The sequence below is a fragment of the Fundulus heteroclitus genome, chromosome 11, assembly GCF_011125445.2.
Source record: "Fundulus heteroclitus isolate FHET01 chromosome 11, MU-UCD_Fhet_4.1, whole genome shotgun sequence".
NCBI classification, from domain to species: domain Eukaryota; kingdom Metazoa; phylum Chordata; class Actinopteri; order Cyprinodontiformes; family Fundulidae; genus Fundulus; species Fundulus heteroclitus.
Window position 1 is genome coordinate 11,814,492 of NC_046371.1, and position 20,597 is coordinate 11,835,088.

The 20,597-nt window shown below is 40.2% G+C and overlaps 1 protein-coding gene across 2 annotated transcripts in view; it reads left to right on the top strand.

Moving 5' to 3' along the window:
• Nucleotides 1-630: 630 nt before the first annotated feature.
• dpysl3 (dihydropyrimidinase like 3) overlaps nucleotides 631-20,597 on the top strand; it is a 39,986-nt gene continuing 20,019 nt past the window's right edge. Inside the window, exons 1-5 of one of the 2 annotated variants that reach the window (XM_021310839.2) lie at nucleotides 631-840; nucleotides 15,324-15,412; nucleotides 16,103-16,287; nucleotides 18,540-18,704; nucleotides 20,272-20,333. In XM_021310839.2, coding sequence (XP_021166514.2) covers nucleotides 802-840; nucleotides 15,324-15,412; nucleotides 16,103-16,287; nucleotides 18,540-18,704; nucleotides 20,272-20,333 — 540 coding nt within the window. In that variant the 5' untranslated portion in view covers nucleotides 631-801. The remainder of the gene's footprint in view (nucleotides 841-15,323; nucleotides 15,413-16,102; nucleotides 16,288-18,539; nucleotides 18,705-20,271; nucleotides 20,334-20,597) is intronic. The other variant, XM_012853033.3, reaches the window with a different exon arrangement.

Consider the following 20,597-nt stretch of genomic DNA (forward strand, 5'->3'; position numbering starts at 1 on the left):
AACAAAAAAACGGAAAACTAATACTTTGTCAATCCGCCGTTCATGTTTGTGTCACCAGTAAAAGACAAGAGATGTATTGGATGACGTATTTTGTGTTCTGAAAACTTTTTTTTTCTTTAAGTGCCTGCTCTCTTATGGACATCAGAACCTCATAGCTGCATTAGTGCTGAAGAGGGGAGTGGTGAGTGAAGGAGGGGTCCACACTGGAGGTTCAAACAATAGAGACACAGGGCTGGGTGGGGACACGCAGAGAGGGAGGGGGAAGCATGCATGTGTGTGAGTGTGCTGGCCAGGCCCTGTGACAGCTGCCACATCACGTTTGTTATTAATAAGTGGAGATTGATGGGCTAAAATGTAGATATTTGATATAAACTCATCCAAATTCATATTTTCTTGAAGCAGCTTTTGGGATAAAGATAAAAAGTGACAAGTTTAGACTAGATTCCTGACCGCACTTTGTGAGGAAAAACGTGCAAAAGCTCTGCAATCCTGAGAATGTTACTGGCTGTGAGCTTCGTGGCCAACAGGCTGCTCTAGCGCGCCCTCGGGCGGAAAGATTGCGACACTGCCGTCATTCCAGCTGAGCCTCCAAAGAGGGAGGGGCCGGTGTTTTAGCCGGAGCACAGACGCTCCTATAGCGCTCTGCTGAGGCTCTGACTGAACCGCGCACCGTCAGGAGGGGCGACCATTCCTTGAAGCTCCCATCCGGACGAGAGGGCCGCTGCAGCATCCGCAAAGAAGGGAAAATACCGTTTTTGTAAGGCTCGATTTCGTTTGAAAGAAGGTGGAATCGGACAGAACATGTCTTATCAAGGCAAAAAGAACATCCCAAAGATCACAGTAAGTAAAAAGGAATGAGATGAAATTAAAAAAAAAAAAATTAGAAAAGAGTTATTTCTCCTTCAATGGCTGCAGGAACTTTGATGCGCTGCTGCTGCAAATCAGGGCGTTTAGATTTCGCTAAAGCTCGAACTGGGAAAGGGGAGAGAAAAAAAATTAGCATCGTTCTGATGTGGATGCAGGAAGCAGTTGGAGGAAAAGGAATTGGGTTATGTGCACAATGGAATGACTGGCTACCATAGTGACAGACAGGCAGAGGGAGATAAGGCGTTTTCTTAAAGGTGTCCAGCATCTTCTTTGTTGAAGGGAAACAGGGCTTGTCCTGAGGCGGCAGGCCGGTAAAATTCACAGTTTTCTGTTGTGTCTCAGCGGGGACATCTGTAATCTGATATGCATAGATTAAAAAAAATAAATAAATATATATAAATATATATTTTTTTTAGAAATATGCTTTTGTAGTTCAGTATTAAACAAATCTATTAAGGTGGTTGATATTGCTTCTTAAAACATTCTATCTTAAAATAAAAATGTTTATCAAGATTAAGTAGGAAGAAAAAAAATTTATACAACAATGTGCTCAACCCTGATGGAGATTTTTCTGGTTTATACTTATTGATCCCTGTGGGGGAGGATATTGATCTGGAACGCTGGTCTCATTTGCCAATTTAAGCCAGCCTGCCATATGTCTATGGGTAATGATTGAACACAAGTGAGCATATATTCCCTGTGCTCTTTATTCCTAAAAAAAAAATGACTAAAATTTTTTAAAAACCCCACCCGTCCACCTCCCTCTTTTGCAGGCTGACACAGTTAGGGCTTGTGTTGCAGGCTAGTGCTGCAGAGAAAGTGAGAGGGCAGAGCAGTGGGGGTGGATGGTGGTGGTTGGAGGAGAGGGGGGGGGGGGGGTTGCACGCCCATTTGTGATGAGCTGTGATTATCCGGCCTTGTGGTGTAGCCCTTGTTTTTCTGCATCCCCGAAGAGGAGGCGGATTCAGGCTCCTGTCAAGGCGTAGGGGGGGTGGGGGGGTTTGAATTCAGGGGAAGGCTGGCGTTGCTCAGCAAGGCAGCTGGGTGCTGGTGGGGTGTTGCAGTGGCAGAGCAACCTCTCCCACTGCCTCCCCGTCTGCATGTGCATGTGTGCGTGTGTCTGAAATGCCTGCCTTCTAGTTGTCATTGTTGCAGCTCAGGCTGCAGTCAGGGGTGTGTTTGCTCTGCCTTTGTCTGAGCTTCTCAGCTGATTCTACACCCCACGCGTGCTCCTTCTAAAGGACCGATCTGTCAGATTTTGCCTCATGTTCTGTCATTAGCCTTTTAATAGCACTCTTTAAGTAGAATGTTTGAGCATTTGTGTTTCCTGCAGTTGGTATGATGGGAGCTTTCTTTAAAATTGTCTGTCACTACACAGATTATATGAAAACGCACTTATCCAGCCATAACAAAGATGCTGCAGGAGACTACAACTGCTAGAGTAACTCATCCAGATTAGATCTTCCTCTTCCTGAGTCAGTTTGAATAAAAAGCTTTGATCGGAAAGTAGGGGTGTGACAAAACATCCCACTCATGAGACAATATTGGGTTCGGGAGAATGAGACAAGATTAGATTTTCACGATATTTTTGGCAAAACAAATATATATATATATATATATAGTTTTCATTTACGCAATTAAGATGAAGGTTTCGCAAATCTCAACCTATATTTCATAGAATTCCTTTTCAGTAAAATTCTTCTGTCAGGGCTTAATTAGTCTTAATTAGGTTTAGTCAGGGAGCATGACAAAGGACACAAAACGCAAACTTAAAAAAGTCCTTTATTTGATTTTGTATGAATAAAAGAACTTCATCTTGTTTTTTTCATTGTTGGCATTTAGGTAAGAATATCATTGTTTGCAAAAAAGATGGTATTTTTGACATATTAGTGATAAATATGATGAGATATTTACATTTTTGACATGGTTATTTGCAAAAGCAAGTAACATGCAATTAATCTGATGTAATGTCAACATTTCTAGCTGCTGGAAGGGTTGTAAACTAAAAAGTTGTCTCCATATCACCAGAGACAAAGAAAAACAGAACTGGATCAAAAATTATAATTTCCTATCTAAGCATTTCAGTATCAAGAGCGGTAACACCTCTGCTACAGAATTACTTCTATCACAGACATGACATAGTACGTCTAGGATGTTTAGAGGGGGGAAAAAAAAGTAATTTACGTTTATCAAAATGAAAACAAAATCTTGACTGATACACAAGAAAAGTCCCGGACATGAAGTTATGGCCAAAATAATTTCTATTTACGATTATTTTAATTAGCAGTTTGGGCAACTCAGGGACACACAGGACTAACAACCAGGCGCACACTCATGTCTAAAGGCAGTGTGGAGTTACTAATAAACAGTCACGTTCGTTTTCGACTGTGGCGGAGAACTCGGAGAGAACCCTCACATGCAGAACATGCGAACTCCATGAACCCAAGGCGGGATTTGAACCTAGGACGTTTATTGCTGCAAGACACTGGTGCTAGCAACTATGCAGCCTCGAGCAGGAACATGCTGTTAAGATGTAAAGATTACACCTAAAGCTATCGATGATATGAATAGTTGTGGCTAAAACTGTTTTTCTTGTCAGTTTGTATTGCTTTCTGTTAGCAACATTTTTTAAAACAAATATGAAGATGATCATAAAAAATACAAATGTTATGTATAACTTAAAGGTATACTGTCTTGTAAAAATATTTTTGTGGTCATGATCTACATTTGAGGAAGCTGGCTCTTATGAATTGAGCAATCTTCAGGTTGCATCTAACATGTATTGCACTCCATTGAGCATTTTACAGTTGACAGTATGTAAAATATGAAAAAAAAATTAACTGGAATGAAAAGTTTGCAAGGCCATGGTCAGTACGAAGCATCTCCCTGCAAGTGTTCTTGTATTACACACAAAAGGTTATGGGTATGAAACTGAAAAACACATGAAAGGGTGAAGGGAAGAAACGACCTGCATCTCAACAAAACTAAAATCAGAACCAAAAACATCAGAATTTCAATGCAGTGTAAAATCGTCTGAACAAAAATCCAGTCCAAACAAACTAGGAGTGACGTTTGAGCATTTGTATATTCTTTTGTCCAGCATAATTCATCGAACTGCTCAACAGAAAGAAAACTGACGCGTTATGGAGAAGTATGTGGGTAAGAATTGGAAGAAGTCTGGGATGAAATCAGAGCCTTAGGTAGGAACTTAGGGTTCGAATTTGCAGAGGGATGTTGTGCATTAAATCAATTGTACTTTTTTAGACAAAAGAAAAAGTATTTGCTTTCTGGTGTAGTTACGCTGACGAAGATCGCTTTTCTTTGGCAAGCTTATTTTTTTTTGTATTTTTTTTTTATGAACCCGTTTTTTTTTTTTTTTTGTGCAGCTTATTCTTCAACGCAAATGACAGCTGACATGGCTGTACCTCGGAGAGAAGATCTTTCCCAATGCAGCAACACCATGCCAAACCACATTCTGCCTGTATTACAAAAGCTCTGTTGTGAATTACATTTGATGCTGTTTTCATTTTTCGTGTAAGCAACAGAGATTTGTCACACGGTGAGGAAAACGGGGGGGAAAAAGGCAAATATTTTGACTTCTACATGTATTGTAATGCGATGCCAAATTTCTGCCAAACACGTTTAGAGAAGCGCTGATAGATCCCTTTGGTAGACTAACATCTGTCCATACATTTATTTTATTTCAGGGCAGACATATTTTTGTTTATAATTTAATATATAGTAGTTTTCTTCAGATTGACAATTAATTCTCCTTACAGCTTTTACATTAGGGGCCGTAAAGCAATCAGTGACGCCATTTAGGACTTTCTCTCTTTATTTCCTCCTCTCTCCATTCTATTCCAGCTGTTTTCATGTGTCAGCGCTCTGCCCGAGCAGCTCTGTCAGATTTCTGGGTGTGGTTCTTCCTTCCCCCCTCGTTGCCAATCGCAGCGGTCCCCGTGTTGTTCCAGGCTGGTACATATCACCGGTAATCCCACCCAGCTGGAATGAGCATTCGCGGGCAAGAAACCGTCCCGGCAGACAGCCGCTGGGACCGAAACGACGACACCCCGTCTGTTAAAGCCCCCCCCCCCACCCCCCCACCCCCCCCCCAGATCAGCTCTCGCAGTCACCACTCAGGCTGCTGCAAAGCGGGCTCCAGAGAGCAGACACAATACCCTATGCCCACCCAGAAGATGCAGCGGGCGTTACCATGGCAACAGACGCACACTTACAGAACGGCAGAAGAATGGCGCCTCGTTTTTTTTTTTGGTGCGGCCCAGACGTCCATTAATACACATTCAGACATTTCTCGCATTCTCATCCCGATGAGTTCAGTTTCATGGTGCAGATAAGCTTTTTTTTTTTTTTACATTTTTTTTTCTCCTCCTCTCGTCATTGCCATCATTACAAGGTTACACTACTGCGCCGACCTATCGCTCCATCAGGATTCCAGAAGAGCAGGATCTCTCCCTGACCGTGGCCTCCCTAATTAATTCTGACGGATAACGTCTTGTTTTTGCTTTTCCAGAATGTGAAAGAAAAAAAAAAAAAAAAAAAAAAGCGGTGTGCAGTTTTGGGTAAGAAGTAAATATTTTTTGATTGCTAGGCAACTGGGCTGCAGCAGAGGCATGGTGCATATTCAAGATGACTTCCCTCTTCCACTGGTCCCAGCCTGCCTGCCCCGCTGCAGCTCCCTCCACCCACACAGGGGTCTCTCCCTCTCTCTTTCTCTCTGTCACAGCTAATGGAGGTCTCCTCTCGCTCCTGTCCTCTCGGAACATCCCCTCCCCCGTTGACCCGCTTTGCGGCCCTGGAGTTTTCCAGGACCGCTTCTGCTAATTAACCGCAGAGCAGTGACCATTTAGCAATTTGCAACCAGGTTTTATGAGCGCTTCCCCCCCCCAGTCTGGTGAAAGTGGAAAAATGCTGTCAGTGGGAATCAGCGTCGTAATACAAGAACAACATCCTGCCGTCTATTTTCGATCGCAGCTGCCTTGTGTAACAGAAAATGACAATTTCCTGTGCTATGAGAGGCACTTTATTTTAGGTGCTTTGTTTGTTTTAGGAGTTGAATGACAAGCTGATTTTTCCAGCTGAACTTTGTTCTGCTTGGTTGCCAGAAATCTTACAGATGAGCTTGTCAGCACTTGCGTGAAGACGCGGCAGAAGGGTTTAAACATAGACCTCAAACATTAGATCACAGGAAAAGAGAAAAACAGATATGAGCATACATTTTGCTAAAAAAAACAAACAAGTATGTAATCTCGTAAATTAGGCTTATCTGTGTGATGTAATGTTTTTATATAATAAGAGCATTAACTTCTTAGAATATTTTAAACAAAGGTCAAATTGGGGAAGTCTTAATAGTTTTCAACAGTTTTAATAGTTTTTTTTTTTTTACAAAGTCAAATAAAACTGCTGTGACTAGAAAAAGCCTGAGCAGCAGCTACTTTAGGAAAGTCTTAATCCTTTAGTCAGTCACACTGCAAGGTCAGAGTATATTATGATCATTATCAGATATCTTGAAATATTCTGAGCCTAGAACAGCCTTTGTTAGTTTGATTTGGCGTAAGACTAAGCTTAAACCAAGACATGCATGCACTTCAGGGTGAGGTTCAGTAAGAAATCTATCAGCTGAAAAGATTTCTTTCAGTCTGAGTGATGGTTTTGTTAGTTCCGACTACAATGTTTTCATTACTCGCCATTCGCCGTATTTTAATGAATCAGTGCCAATGCGTAGTTATTAGACGTGGATCAATACTGCGAGCTCACCAACCAAGAAGAAACATGATACTGGGTCCAAAGAACAAGAGATTTTAACAGGATTCTTAAGAAAACTAAGAACCCCAGTTATTTTTTTGTTTGTGACAAAGAGATCAAACCTCACACAAATCAATAAATTGCGGTGTCAGTGTAAAATAATTCAGTACATGTTTGATTAGGTTATATGTTGCCTCTATTGATGTCACTAGAGCCAAAAAAAAGTTGCATCAATTGGCCAATTCTGTCTTTATTAAGCTTTGACTTGTTGGTAGTGATTTTACACAATTCCAATTTCTCCTTAAAAACTGTAAGAACAACAGTTGGAAATATTTTAGTTTTGCGGCCTTTCCTCTGTGAGCGGTCATTACTTATTTATGCCAAGAGCAGAGGCGACGTAACAGCGCTGTTTATGTAAAACAGTGTTCCAACAAATATAGTCTAGAGGAAATAGATCCCTTTTCCTCTCCAAGACCCAACATGTTCCATGACAGACGGAGCCTGAATGGTCAAAACTCTGTTCAGACCGCCGGTTATCGTGTCGGGGTTTCTTGCAGCCTGATTGGACCATGGACATGTCTCAGTGTGATGGAGAATACGGTTACTTTTTAAATAACTTCTTACATCCCTGCACTAGGTTGAAACAGCGCACGCCGAGTCGTTCTCACTCAAAAGCAGAATCCACGCCGAGGAGTGCTGTTAATACGATTAGGTAGACCTTATTATGATCTGTTCGCTGATCAGACAAAAATCTGATTTTTGAGTTTCTGACTTGCCAGTCATCCATCAGGGCCCGTCAAGCTCAATAAGCCAGTTTCTCTGTGCAAATGTTTATTAAAAAAAAATGTAAACCTCAAACTTTTTTAACAAGACAATACAGTTCAATTATGAGAAGTAAAAAAAAAGACAAAAAAACATTTGGGCAATAAACAAATGCAGTTTAAATTCCTTTAAAATATGGTAAAATAGTCCCTCGGTGCTGATGGAAAGCTGTGTTTCAGATGCCGGTGTCAGTGGCATTAGCTGTAGCATATGGAAATATTTTCTTAATGCTTACAAGTCTATGGGGTCCTGACTTCAATTCAACATGAGAGTCCAAAATACTTCCTCATGAAATGGTGTAAAAAAGATGGCGCTACTTTGGCTACTATCCAACTGGCTGCTGCCAGCCAGCTCCAAAAGCCGTCTTTAATTGTTGACTTTGTCAGGACAAGTTAAGAACTACTTCCTGTTTTTCCCCTTCAAAATAAGAGGCTTATGCATAGATGCCAAGTATTTTAAAGCATTGTGAGCCTCGTCATGATGTTCACTTTTATAAACATTGTGTGGAACCACCAGCCACAGGCGAAAAAACAATTGGCAACCGTTTTGTTTGACAGAGTTCACACGGAAGAGAATTAGTGGGTCATTTTAGCATCGTCAAATCTTATTACACCCTGTAACCGATACGTTGAGAAATGCATGAATCCTAAGCAGTAGGCAGGTACTCAAAGGGCCAAAATGTGCAGAAGTACACAGATATATACCGTATATCTATTCTGTCCTAGGTGACAACATGGCAGTACAAAGTACATGTCGGCCCTATTGAGTGGGAGGTTTATGTATATATATTACATTAACAGCTGCAAACTCGTCATTACACGCTTTAACTCCTGTTTTGCAACGATACTTCATTAGATCAAAGTTTGTCAGTGGTTCGAGTGTGAAGAACTAAGCCCACATCCCTCAAACAGCTGTGCTCCAGCCTCCAACTTTGGACTCGCAGAATGAGCAGCACACCAGTGAGTCAAAGGCATTAAATGTCAAAACTGGAGCTGTAGTAAAAATTCAGACCGAGGCCTGTGCTGATAATGAGGATAGTGCTGTCTCGTTAATGTTGTAACAAATGGTCGGGGGTATTCCCATGACCACATAATAGCACAGATGGTTTAACTCCAGCAATGTGTGTGTTGCAAAACCACAGTGTTCACATTACATAGCGAGGCAAATCTTGTCCATTGTCCATTATTCTGCTCATATAAAATGTAAAATAATACAGAAATCATGCGTATGAAATAAGTGGCAGCATTATGAATCACTCATTTAGCCGGCCTCTGGCAACTAAACGACAACGCAACTGTGGCGACGTGTGGAAAGAGCAGAACTTCGCAGCTCACATTTATCATTTGTGTGCAAACATGATCTGTGTAGCTTATTGCTGCCTGTGGTTGGACAACACGGGCCTCAGTTGGTGGAGCAGTTTGAAGCCCTTTATGGTAGCTCCTATGAAAAAGCCACAGTAAATGTTAAGCCTGCTTTTAACATTTATGAGCTGAGAATTAGAAATGTCAGGGAAGGTGGTGTCAGGGAGGTGTTTCTAACAAGGTTCGACAGTTTACTCCTAGATTTTGCTTCAGTACCAATCGGTTCTTTGTAATGTGTGCTCTTTTGCAGTTAGAACGTATAATTATTTGGATATTTGGTTCTTGCATGACAAATTGTACCCGCTGTCATTCCACTGACTGGATTTACTGTAAGTATTAAATGCAGGACTGTTCAGCCCTGAAATGCTGTTTTGTTAATGGAAATGCTATTGATTGTTGTCTTTAGCGAAGGGGGCAGAAATTAAACAATGAATGCATGTGCATAGATGAGAGAGATTGAGTGAGTTCATCAGTGGGTCCCTGGTGCATGCAGGCACACCCTTGATTGCGATGGTATAAATCAAATGAAAACTCCTTACTCATGCAGGAAAGAGCAGCTCATGAGGCCAAGCCCTTATTGCTGACTTGCTTTAAGTTAGTCAGCAGGTCATTTAACTGCCAAGAGAAATGCTGAACAGAATTGGGTTTGATGATCTAGCTACGCAAAATTCACGAAGAATTTAGTTAAAAGTAACACAAAACCGAAAATCAACAAGGCCTTACAGTTATTGATTGTTTTTGCAAAACGGCAGACATCATGCTTTGCCCAAGTAAACGCACAATCCTATTTGCCCACTGCTCATCCAGGACATGACATGTGCCACATAAATACTTAAATAGAGGGCAACTGGACTTCCTCTCTGGTTTCTTGAAGAAGTTTTATATATATATATATATATATATATATATATATATATATATATATATATATATATATATATATATATATATATATATATATATATATATATATGAATGAATGGACACAGCTAAATAATAATCTTTAGTCAGTTTTTGTTCCAGTATGCATAAAGGCTAGCACTCAAACACAGCTATTCACTACAGGAATTTTGAAAACTAGACATTTAAAACTACAATCAGAGACTACTTTAAAAGTTGTGGGGCTGTTCTTTATTTGTTACCTGTGTGGCAACCATTTATGCAAATTACAGAACCAACTATCTTCGGCACTTCTTGTCCGTACACAGGTATTGGACCCTTTGCAACACTGTGGGATGACAGGATTTTTTATCTTTCATGGATATTGATTTAACAATTTAAAAATTAGGTCTTGTCATCTAGCCTCTTGCAAAACAGAGAACCCTATCAAACTCTGTTAGGTGCTGATCATGCTGTCTAAAGCATTCTGTGAGACACTATCAGTCTGACCACCTTTATCCTCTGTTTTCACCTGCTGTTGGACGCTCCGAAAACTACCTCTGGTCCTTGCTGTAGATGTACTAACTCTCTGCAAATCATGTTTTTTGCACACTCAGCAGTATTTTGTATGTGAAGTAAATCACATCCAAATACTTCTGAGTGTGTTATCAAATGTATTTTACTTATATTCTGGGTTCCATAAACAGAAAAAAAAACAATATTCTTTAGCCGGTAACAGTTAATGTTGAACTGTTATAGAAACCTTATTCACCACTCTGCCTAAAGTTATAAAATACATGTATATGCTGCTTAAACTCCGTCACTGTTGTACTTCAGAGTGAGTTATGAGTGGCATGGAGCTGGGTCTTTTTAACGCAGCTTTGCTTTGGGAGGAACTGCCTATTGCACTACTGAGCGACACGTTTTAGGGCAATGAGCTCTGCAGTCTGATGAATGGCGGTGCTGCGTTCCAACCGCCGATTTCTGTGTGTTATGCGCCACTTCAGGGTGCGGCTGCTTGCAGGCACTGAGCTCAGTTTCACACTATTCCATCGCCACATACATCACCATTCACCGTTTCCAGTGCACACGCACACATGTAAGGAAACAAGAGTAATCACATTGTGCTTGGGTATGAGCTCAGCGTACTGTGCATATATCCTTTCAACAAAATTATTTATGTCTTGTTTTATCTGTGCAGCTATGGCTGCAGTTTAATACTATGATGAAACTGTTGGTCTCCTGCCAAGGGTGGAAATGGACTTGCACATGTGCTGATGGAAAAATATGGAAGTCTCTACTTCTCAGCGGGGCGGGGACTTAAGTTATTTTATTTTTAATTTTTTTTATTTCTTACAAATGGGTTAAGATTAAATTAAATGACACACTTCTACTCATTTAAAATAATTGAATGTACATTCACTTTTAGGATTTAAGTATGCCGCACACCTTCAGTGTTTACAGCTCGACATTCACAGAGTATATGACACTGTCTTTCTTTGATGATCATTTAATCATCATTACATCATCTTACAAAATGCTGAAAAAGAAATATCCTGGAAAATGTACAGAATCACTGATCTTTTAGTTACCAAGATAGTTTCACTGAATTAAGTCATTTCAACAATAAACGTTAGATGATTATTTTGCTATATGGACATTTTGGCAGTAACCTAATTGTCACGATCACTGTTGTGAAATCAGCCATATTTTCAAGGGGTGGGACAATACATCCTCACAATACTGAGGTCACTGGATAAAGTGAGATTTCGGCTATGGATGTTTTAGTAAAATAAAAAAAAATCAATTTCTTCTTTTCACATTAGAATAAATGGTTTACAGAATGTAAACTCATGTTTTAAAAAAAATAAAAATAAAAACCTGTCTCCAGTTTTTAATAATTTCTTGTGTAATTCCAAGGTGCTTTTAATGCATAAATAAAGCAACAATTAATGCTATTTTTTTTAAAAGTTTAAACAGAATCACGTCTCAAACTATATTTAAAATAATCCTGTACAGCGTTGAATTTGCCTGTTCAGGTTTGACCACTGTGTGTTTTACATTTTGAACAAAGATTTGAAGCAGATACGAACTCTGGCATCAGTACCTGCTAGTGGTTAGCCGGTCCTCATAATTAATTAATCTGTTGTCTGTAACTCCGTCATCCTTTCTTAGTTACCCAAAATGCTACCGCATGAACGTTTTAAAAGTCAGCTGGGCTTCTCCAGCTGTTTTAGAACCAAGTCTTTTCGATACAATTGTAAACAGTAAAGGGATTTTATAACAGAGTCACACTGGCCACTCAGCGCACTATCATTAGAGCCACATTCACCCAATACAGATCGGTAGGTACTAGGCAACTTGAAGTTAGGGGCCTTGCCAAGGGGCACATCAAAAATCGACTCAACAATGACTTCTCTTCCCACTGAACCAGAGTAAAAAAAATCAAGATATACTTCCTTTCTCACTTCAAGATAAGAGTGTCACTCATAGATACAGGCTCTTGAGGTTTAAGCGCTTTACCCTCAGAAACAGAGTCTAGATGGCGCTTTGCTAGACAGACGCTCTTCTTCTGTCATTATCATCATCACAGCCTTATTGGTCATTAGGTTTACTAGAAACAGCTATGTCATAAGAGAATATAAAGACTTGTTACAAGAGGGCTATGTTAAATGAACCATGCACTAGGCAAGGCACGTTTATTTGTATCGCACATTTCGGTAACAAGACAATTCAAAGTGCTGTACATGAACAGAACATAAGACAAAATTACACAGGAAAGCATATTGCAGTGAAATAGAGGTAGCTGGTCAAGATAGAAGACAAGTTGGGCTACAAACTTCAGCATGAACATTCAAAAGTGACTCCAAACAAAAAGGTTTTGGCCTGGAACTCAGGGTTTCAGTACATCTATAGTCTTCGCACTAGGGCTGCAAAAAGTTCAGAAAACATGCTGGTGAACGTTGTAAAAATGACACAACTTGCAAACTTGTCTGTTTGCTTTTGCCACATTGTCAGGAACTTGCTTTTATTAAAAAAAAAAGTTTCTTCTGGGCTACATCAGCTGCTGCGGTAGTGAACCAACTTGGCACCTTTCCACACCATCACTTTCTAAAACATTTTATGCCGGATTACAAAATGCCATCAATTATACTATTGACATAGACAACCCCGAAGCGTGACACCAAAATAATTTGTTCGTATTCATTACAGTCCATGCAGTTGTTTGCAACATGGGTATTGCGTATACCGATACCATAATAATGGACAATTTATGATATACTGGACATGTCGTCATAAACACTTCCTTCTTTTCTAGAATTTTAAATGATTATAATTGAAGGTATTTACATTACTTTGATCTTCATTTTAAATCCAAACACTTATTCTCAGGAATAACAGCTTGCACTTTTCTGTTAATGAAGCCTCCAGATCACTGCACAAAAGTGATCTCATTACCTCATTACTTGAGATTCATGAAGGACGGACTAATCTATGTAACATGGCTCATATCACTCACTAAGGGACTGATATCAGAGCTCTCGGACTCTGCTAGGTACTTTTTGATCTTTTGCACGCTCTAATATGTGTGTGTGTGTGTGTGTGTGTGTGTGGGGGGGTGTAAATAATAAGTCTGTGGTGCTTACTTGTCATACTACTTTTTTTCTGTACATCCTAAGTACACCATGGTGACACGTGGTGACAATAAAGGATTCTTGATTCTTGAAACCATTCAGGCTGAACAAAGAAAAATAATTAAAGGAAACGTTTAAGGAATGATCCTTTTTAAGATATTTCAAGCTGTGTCTTCGACACTATGTGACAGTGAACCACATCAGACTGAATTTCTATTCAGGCAGCTCTGCAGGGACATCAGTCGTCACTAGAAAAGATGCTAGCACAATTGCCGTAGCAGCATTCGCTCAATTCAGACCAGAGTGTGTCTTCAGTAACTGATGAATACTGGAAGACACTGAAGGATCCTCTATAATTAATAACCTCTAATAAACGGTCAAAAACGCAGCTAATTATTGCTATAAGAATGTTGCTGACACTTTAAAGACAATTTAGCCGTATTATTGGGTAAGTTAGTAAAAACGGTAGATGTTTTTACCCATATTTCTTGCATACAATTTATGACTTACTCCAAAATCCTAGAAAAGTCTAGCAAGTAAATAAGAACTCCAAAGCTTTCAAAGTTTTTTTTTGTTTGTTTGTTTTTTAGAATGTACCCTTTTTAAAATACATGAGCAACATTCCTGTGTTTGAAGAACCTTTCAACTTTTCGTCAGTGACATATTTTTTCCCCCCACATATCTTCCTGTTACCAATGGATTAGGCATCAGCTTAACTGGACGGTTTGGTCAGAGCCCTCCCAGCCAGCTGTCCAGTTGCACTCTGCCAGCTAACATCTCCGTCTATCCTCTAAGCGCCCCACCCTGTTCCACAGGCAGCGCTAAACTCAAACAGAAATTCCCTAAATCAGCAAAACCTGGCACTCGGTCTTCCTTCCTGTCCAGTATCGCTCCCTTGTAGCAATCCGCTTGTGCGACGACGACCTGCTGGAGATGACGTGTGGTGCACATTCATCAAGCTGTAGCATTCGCATTGACAAGAATGCGTCGCAAGAAGTAACAGCAAAAGGGCGTCTTGAATGCATTTTCAACATATTTGTTGTAGTTTTGTATACTTTTTTTTTTTTTTTTACATTAATGCAGATCATGTCAATAGTGTTTACTTGGGATTGGATTTAGTTTGTGGGATTTATTGATTTTACTGAGAATAGAAAATCCAGAGCCTGCTCTATGGCATGACAGTGTTGAATGAAAGTGGCTTAAATGTTAATCTGTAATTAGCACAAAATAAGAAGCTTTAGCTACGTTAAGAACAAAATGACCATTTTCCTGGCTAGTGTATGGCATTAAGTAAGCAAATGGGCTGTAAAAGGCTTTTTGCTGACTTTAGTTTCGCTAAACATGGTGGAAAGTATTGCTTTTGCTTATATATATATATATATATATATATATATATATATATATATATATATATATATATATATATATATATATATATATATATATATATATATATATAAAACCTGTTACTTGTTAATACAATAATAATTATTGTATGCCATATTTGTTATAATGTCCAAGTTTTATAGGATCTCCTTCTTGTTTTTATTTGGTATTTAGTGAGAAAACCCCCCCACAGCGTTTACTGCTTGCTCTTTATCAAAAAAGCCTCGGAAGACGTGGATTGCTTTGCTTGGCAGGCGATGATACAGGGTGGTCTATAGCCAAATGTGAAGCGTTTGTATGGGAAAGGAGTCACAGACATGTCTCTCTCCTCCCGGTAATGAATGAACGAGTGAATGAAACATTGTTCATCTCCTCCGGGTGGAAAAAAATCAGAGACAAAATACAGCAAAAGAGAAATAGAGAAGCACTGTCTAACTCTAAATAAAGCCTTGTAATGATCTTGTACAGGGACCATTTCTCTTGCCGATGTTTGCTGGACAGTGTTGTTAGCCAAACTATGTCTTTCTTGGAGAGGAAGTGCACTAAATTCTAATATCCCCCCCCCACCCCTTCTGTGTCTCTCTTTCCTTCTTATCCTTTTCCCTTGCAGAGCGACAGGCTTTTGATCAAAGGCGGGAGGATTGTGAACGATGACCAGTCCTTCCATGCTGATATCTACATGGAAGATGGCGTTATTAAGTACGTCTACTGCACTTTCTTTTCCATTTACTTTGATCTCCCTATTCAGCTTTCCTTTTCTTTCTTCCTTCTAAATTTAGTTTTTCTCGTCATTCCCATGTATACGATGTGGCAAAAGTTGAAACTATAGCAATTTGTTTTACAAGTAGTGGTTTAAAAACCATAATTATAATCTTAATCTAAAGAGCTGGAGCGTAATGGGAATTTTTTTTTCGGACTCTGCTTTACTAGAGAAGAAGAGGATAGTTGAAGGAAGACCATTAGTGGTATACTTTTTAAACTGTAAACTTTTTGTCCCCATTGGCCCTGAGTGAGGGAGTTTAGGGAGAGCAGTTCATAGGCCTGGTGTTGCATAATAAACACCCGGTTGCCACTAGCACCAGTTAGCTGCTGGCAAAGAAGCACTGGCTTCTGCCTGCATGTCTGTCTGGCTCTCCTCGTCTGTAAAGTCTGAACCACAGGAGTAAAAAAAAAAAAAAGGTTCAATAAAACATTGACATAGCAACAAGGTGCTGCTTTCAAATTTGGTCGACTTTGATTTACCAAATTTCATTGATTGTATCGTCTTTTTTGATTTATTCCTCGACGAAAAGACAATTCTAGCAATATAATTAGATCCTATGTAAACTATAAAGCTGTTTAGAAGAAGTGTAATCCCTCATGCGTGGCTGTAATTTATCCTCTCCACAGGCAGATTGGCGACAACCTGATTGTTCCAGGAGGCGTTAAAACCATCGAGGCCAACGGGAAGATGGTGATCCCCGGCGGCATCGACATCCACACCCACTTCCAGATGCCGTACCGTGGAACCACAACTGTGGACGACTTTGCTCAAGGATCAAAGGCTGCCCTCGCCGGTGGCACAACCATGATCGGTAGGAGTTTTAGGAAAAGTCATCCGCACACTGCGACACTGACTGCAGGCGAAACCTTCATTATTATTCAGACAGAGAGTGAAGCCAGAAAAAGGGGTTATGGTGTGGGTGAGGGAGCCCAAACAGAGGACAAGAGAAAGGGAGGGATAGGGGAGGCGTTTTGGGTGATTATGGGCAACTCTCCAAAAAAAAAAAAAAAAAAAAAAAAGCCATACAAAAGACTGAGAACAGGGAGCAGGAGCGCTGGGTCGGACATATTAGAATGCTGCTCTCATGGAAACACAGCACCACTATAAGTCTCAGTTTATGCTGCAGTTATCTCCAGAGTGTAGTTGCCTGCACGCTAGAAATCATAGCGAATACATAAATAGATTTAAAAAGCATGGACTGCTTTTTTTGCAGGCTGCTTTGCTGCCTGTTTGCCAGTGAGTCTCTGGGTTCAAACAAATGACAACAGGCATCTTACTGTAAGAAGGTCTATTCATGAGATCCATTCACAGGGGGATTATATTCCACGCCGACATGTGTGCGAAAGTGGGGTCGTCCCCCTTTTTTTCGTGTGTATCGTTTACCGTTTATATGGTTAATTTACAAAAGATTATGGTTTGATCAAGTTCTGAAAAAGATGCTACATAGGATGTCACGTAACGTGAACAGTATGTTGCTGTCAGTGTTGTTAATCTGTTGTTTGCTATGTTGTTTTGTGTGCATATCGGTGACAATTGAAGCTGTATCCGATTAACATAAGCAGATTGGAGTGTCTATAATGAGATTAAAAAAAAAGCTAGTCAGGTGGTTAGCCCGCAGGAGGGCATCTTTTATAATAGCTGAGTGAGATGAATTGGGATAGTTGGAGCTCAGTGATACAGTAAGGGACAAAGAGAATGTCTTGGGGATGAAAGCAGACACAAAAGCGTCTTCCCTAATGGGTAAACTTGTATTCTGTTTTATGATGCAAAAACATGCGAAATTAGCTTTATTTTATTTTTTTCAAATACTGTACATGCTCATACAAAATAAGTTATGCACGTATATAAAAAAAAGAACAACAGCACTGATCCAAGATTTGTGGCTAAACCCAATTTCCTGTTTCTGCCCAGCTTTGTCCTGCCAACACTAATTTTAGCTGGTTACGATTTCCCTTGAAGAACGAAAATCGACACTGCTCAAAATATCTCTTCCAGCTTTTCTCCCTGCATCAGTTACAGGAGCGGAGGGGATGTAAGACTGTGTGTTTTTAGAGAGAACGGTCTACGTTAAACCGGGATTTACCGTGTTAACACAAGGACAAAGCGATTGTGCAGCTGACATTTTAAAAGTCGTTCAAAAGGCACACCCCTTTGAGATTCTTGTGGTTCAATAACTTTGAGTGAAATGCCACACTATCAGGATATAAACAGATGTGTGTATAACATAATGTCATTGCTTTTATTTAAAACAGAAAAATAACAATTACTCCTGCCTGCTGATAAACTAATATAACATACTGAGTATCGGGCTTTTAATCATTCCATCTATGACATTTATTCAGTTTGGCTGTTTAAAATGAGAGCCAGCGGTTTCATGTATTTATGACGGCTACTAACAATTTTTTTTCCCCCTGCTAAAAAGATTTAGAAGAATCAAAGATCAGATTGTACCACAGTCAAAAGCTGTGAAACAAATTTAAAGTCACCGTCAGCTAAAACGTTAGTTCACTTTAAAATATTTTCTTGCGATAGATGTATCGTGGTGGATGCCTGGGGTGAAAAGGTTGCTTGATATGGTGAAATAACTCATCTGAAAACTGTTGAATTGCTGAGCAAACTTGTCAGGCTGAAAACCGAAGGGTTATGGTCAGCGGCCAAATTCCTGGTACATCTCTACAAATAAAGACAAACGACCTGAATGCCAATTGGCCAGTGCCAAAAAAACTATTGACCTGCGCCAAAATAACCGATCACAGTGACATAACCGAGCACAACGGGCCTAAACATTCGCAAGGACATGTGCACCCAGATCAGCAAAATTCAATGTGACATCTTTCCCTCGCAACTGACAGCGTCTGAGTGCCGCAGGAACCCAGACAGCTGATTATGCAAGATAGACAACACGCAGAGAAAGTAGCTACACCAGCAGGCACGTTCACTTCACCCCCTGTCTCCGCTCCTGTGTCTGTCTGTTCTTTTCACTTCAGCTGTCGCCATCATCACCCTGTTTCTGTGTGCACAATTCTGCTTTCTAACCCCATGGTCTCCCTCTCCATGTACCAGTGGATCACGTGATCCCGGAGCCCGGCTGCAGCCTGATAGAGGCCTACGACCAATGGAGGCAATGGGCCGACGAGAAGGCCTGCTGCGACTACTCCCTCCATGTGGACGTCACCCACTGGAACGACAGCGTAAAACAGGAGTTGGAGAGTCTCATAAAGGAGAAAGGTAGGGCATGGTGGCACAAAATGACATCTAGAGTGTCGTACCACTGGCACTTTTTCCACACGTTACCGTTGTTTTTGTTCCAACCACAGAGTTTGATGTACTTAACCAGGATTTAATGAGACCGACACAAATTAGTGCATTCCTGTGAAGCGGTAGGAAAATAATATGCTGATATTTTTCACTAACAAATATCAGAAAGGTGTGGCAAGAATATGAGGCAGAAAACCAAGTGCAGAAAGTAAAAAGCCGGTCCTGAGATTAGTTCCAACCATTTGCATTTTCCAGCTCCACAACATAGACGGACTAAAATCGGCAGGTTAAATGAACAGGATGAAGGAAAAACCAGGCAGGATTTATACCTTCCTGAAGCCGGATTTATCCACCTCTGGTATTCATCCCCTTTTATTCTCATCTTGTTAGCAAACAGAATATGCCTCTGTGTAATAACTGTTTTGTGAAGGCCTCAGAGGTTGTTGAGAGAACACTGGACAACAAACAGCATCACAAAGCCCAAGGAACACACAATTAGGTGTTCTGGTCCATAATTAAACTTTTACGCCTACATGCAAAACACTACTACACATCATCCTGAAGATATTGCAGCATCTTGGCGCGGGGAGGCTGCACTGGACCAAAAGCATGAAGATATGGTACTATCCGCTACTATTATACCTATGTCGGTTTATGCCACATGTGCGGACAATATACAGGAAAGTCCCCATCGCGTGCCTAATGGAATCTGTTTTCAGATCTCCTCGTATACGGACAGCAATGTGTCCCAAAATCCGGACACCAATCTGAGAGATATCCAGAATATATCCAGATATTTAATCCCCCACAGTTCCTACTTTAGACCTCTGCATACTGGCCGCATCTGTGGTGTAACGTGTTCACAGATTCACAGCCATGCGTAACGGATGCCCGACGGATGCCCGGCAGTTTTCATTGATGCAAATCTTAACAGTTGATGACTTATGTACTAAGTTTCGTCATTAATTGTGAAATATGGCATGCAGTCCTGTTGTTCAGCATGTACAAAGGTGGGAAGGTGGTTAGATTTGAGATGAAGATAAATTTAGCTAAATACGGGCGATGGTCTTAAAGAAAATCTATTAGAACCTGGGAAAGACTTGACATTGGGGTGGAGGTTCAGTTTCCATCAAGATGACACTAAACGCACAGTGGATTGGTTTAGATAAAGGTTTATTTGTGTTTTAGAATTGTCCGGACAAAGCCCAGACCTCAATCTTATTGAGAATCTTTAATGATACTTAAACTTCATTTTCAAAAACATTTTCCCTCCAAACTTGAACCATTTTGCTTTTAAAAACACACAAATTTCAGTCTCTAGATGTCTAAAGTCAGCCAATGCCTCCGAAGACAAGTTTGTGGTTGTAGCGGTATTAAGTGGAAAAATGGGTATGAATACTTTGTAAGGCACTGTCTCTCAGAATAGCCTTGTGTTTTCAATAATGCAACATAGTGTTGATTGTGTTTAAAAAAATAATAAGGCATTTAGAAAGAACTGATCAGATGTCTTTCATCATGATTTTCTTTTTTTGTGCAGGTGTGAACTCGTTCCAGGTCTACATGGCCTACAAGGATTACTATCAGATGAGCAACAGTGAGGTACAAAACCTTTCCAGAAGTTCTAAACTTTCACATTTTCAGACTTGCAAATCTGCATCGCTGCATCACTTGTGCAGCCTTTTTGGCAATAACATGAAAAAGAAGATAGTCGGTGTCTCCGTTATTACTGTCTTCACACAAGAGCAACAACCAACCTGCTTTGTTGCACATTTATAGGATGCAGGTAACAAAAGTGCTAAAAGAGATTAAAAAAACAATGATCAATGCATATCCTGCATTAATTGATAACCCCCTCCCACACAC